A 1,598-nucleotide genomic window follows, 5' to 3' on the forward strand; every position below is an offset into this window, starting at 1 on the left:
AAAAAAAAAAAATATTAAAATAAATTTCTTATTATATTATTTTATGTATTATTATAATAGTAATTATTACCCATTAGTCCAGCAAAACGTTTAAATGTTCTAGGGATTCGTGTTTGTGGATTTATTTCAATAAGAACATTATTTTCTGTGTGAATGTACACTTGAAGAAGACCAGCACGATTTAGTGGGCTGTCAAATAACATCAATAGACACTGATGAGAAATGTCAGGTCTACAATTTCCTATCTCTCGGCCGTTTTTACGTAATATATGTGAATGTTCATCAGGGTTTAGTAATTCAAAAGACTTTCCTACCTGTATTTTATAAAGTAAATTATAGTTAAAAATTACGATTTCAAGTAATAAATCAATATCTAAATAAAATTACTTTAACAGTTTCCAACTGTGCATTTTCTAGAATAACAATAAGTCGTTTTTCATTATCGTCTTTTACTTCTTTGGCTTTTCTGGTCAAATCAAATTCGGTTTCTTCGTCAGTACGCCTACGTTTTTTACCCATTTTTTTTTAAACAGTATAACAAAAAATATTATAAAAAATTTAAAAATTAATAATATTAAAATAACACGTGTTGTTGACTGCATAGATGATATCATTAATGGTTGAGTGTTGTTTAGATTTTATCATGGTGTTATCATTTAGGTTCTATCACTTTAAACTACTATCACAGAATAATATAACCATAGTCAATAATAGAATGGATATGCCCAAGGTTTATAGATAATATTATAAACTTTGGCATATTATGCCATTCCTATATTAACAACAGATTTTGTGAGCCGGAATGTGGATGAGAGACAGACTGCTTTTATATAGTGTTCTCACTTTAGCAAGGGGTATTATCATTTATTTTATTTCATAATGATAACTGATATCCATAGATAATATATTATCTATGCTGATATCTATGTGATATGATGATAAATAAACAAATAGGTTTGGCGGTTTTTATTTAAACAAAATAGTTATTATTATTATTATTTTATTTAAATTAAATAATATAATATTTCTCTACCGACTGTACCTTACTGAATTGAAAATTAATTGAATCAGTTTATTTATTTTTTAATTTCGATTTTTTGGCGTGGTTTGAACATGTATTTTTTGTCATGTGTTTTCTAAAGATAATAAAGAAAATGTATCATTTCATTTGTGAGTATTCTTTTTGTTATTAATATTATCCCTACTTGAAAATATATAAGTATATTGTTGAAATTGTTTTGGTTTAGATTTCCAAAAAAAGAAATAAAGAGGAATACATGGTGTGATTCCTTGGGTATATCAAAAGCTACAACTAACCAATCAGTGTGTAGTAATCATTTTGATTTAGGATGCTATAATTTTAGTTATAGTAGAAAAATGTTCAAACCATCTGCTGTTCCATCACCGTAAGAATATTATTTATTTATCAATAACTGATAAACATGTAAAATATTATCCAAGATTATTTTATTTTAGTTCAACTAAAAATATTCCAAATCCATTAATATCACCTATTCCTTCTACATCTATAACTATGCATGAGTATGTATTATGTATTTCACTATTTATAATATATTAATATTATTTATTATTGATGA

The 1,598-nt window shown here is 25.3% G+C and overlaps 1 protein-coding gene across 1 annotated transcript; it reads right to left on the minus strand.

Annotated features, from left to right (window-relative positions):
* Nucleotides 1-70: 70 nt before the first annotated feature.
* On the minus strand, nt 71-770 carry LOC112601265 (ribosomal RNA small subunit methyltransferase NEP1; the record flags this gene model as incomplete). Its single annotated transcript, XM_025348773.1, has 2 exons — nt 388-770; nt 71-314 (listed from the first exon to the last, which is right to left on the minus strand). Coding segments are annotated over exons 1-2 (376 nt in total), but the record flags the coding sequence as incomplete, so codon positions are not given.
* Between the last annotated feature and the right edge of the window lie 828 nt (nt 771-1,598).

Source organism: Melanaphis sacchari, unplaced genomic scaffold, assembly GCF_002803265.2.
Source record: "Melanaphis sacchari strain LSU unplaced genomic scaffold, SCAv2.0 Contig76_pilon_pilon, whole genome shotgun sequence".
Lineage (NCBI taxonomy): Eukaryota > Metazoa > Arthropoda > Insecta > Hemiptera > Aphididae > Melanaphis > Melanaphis sacchari.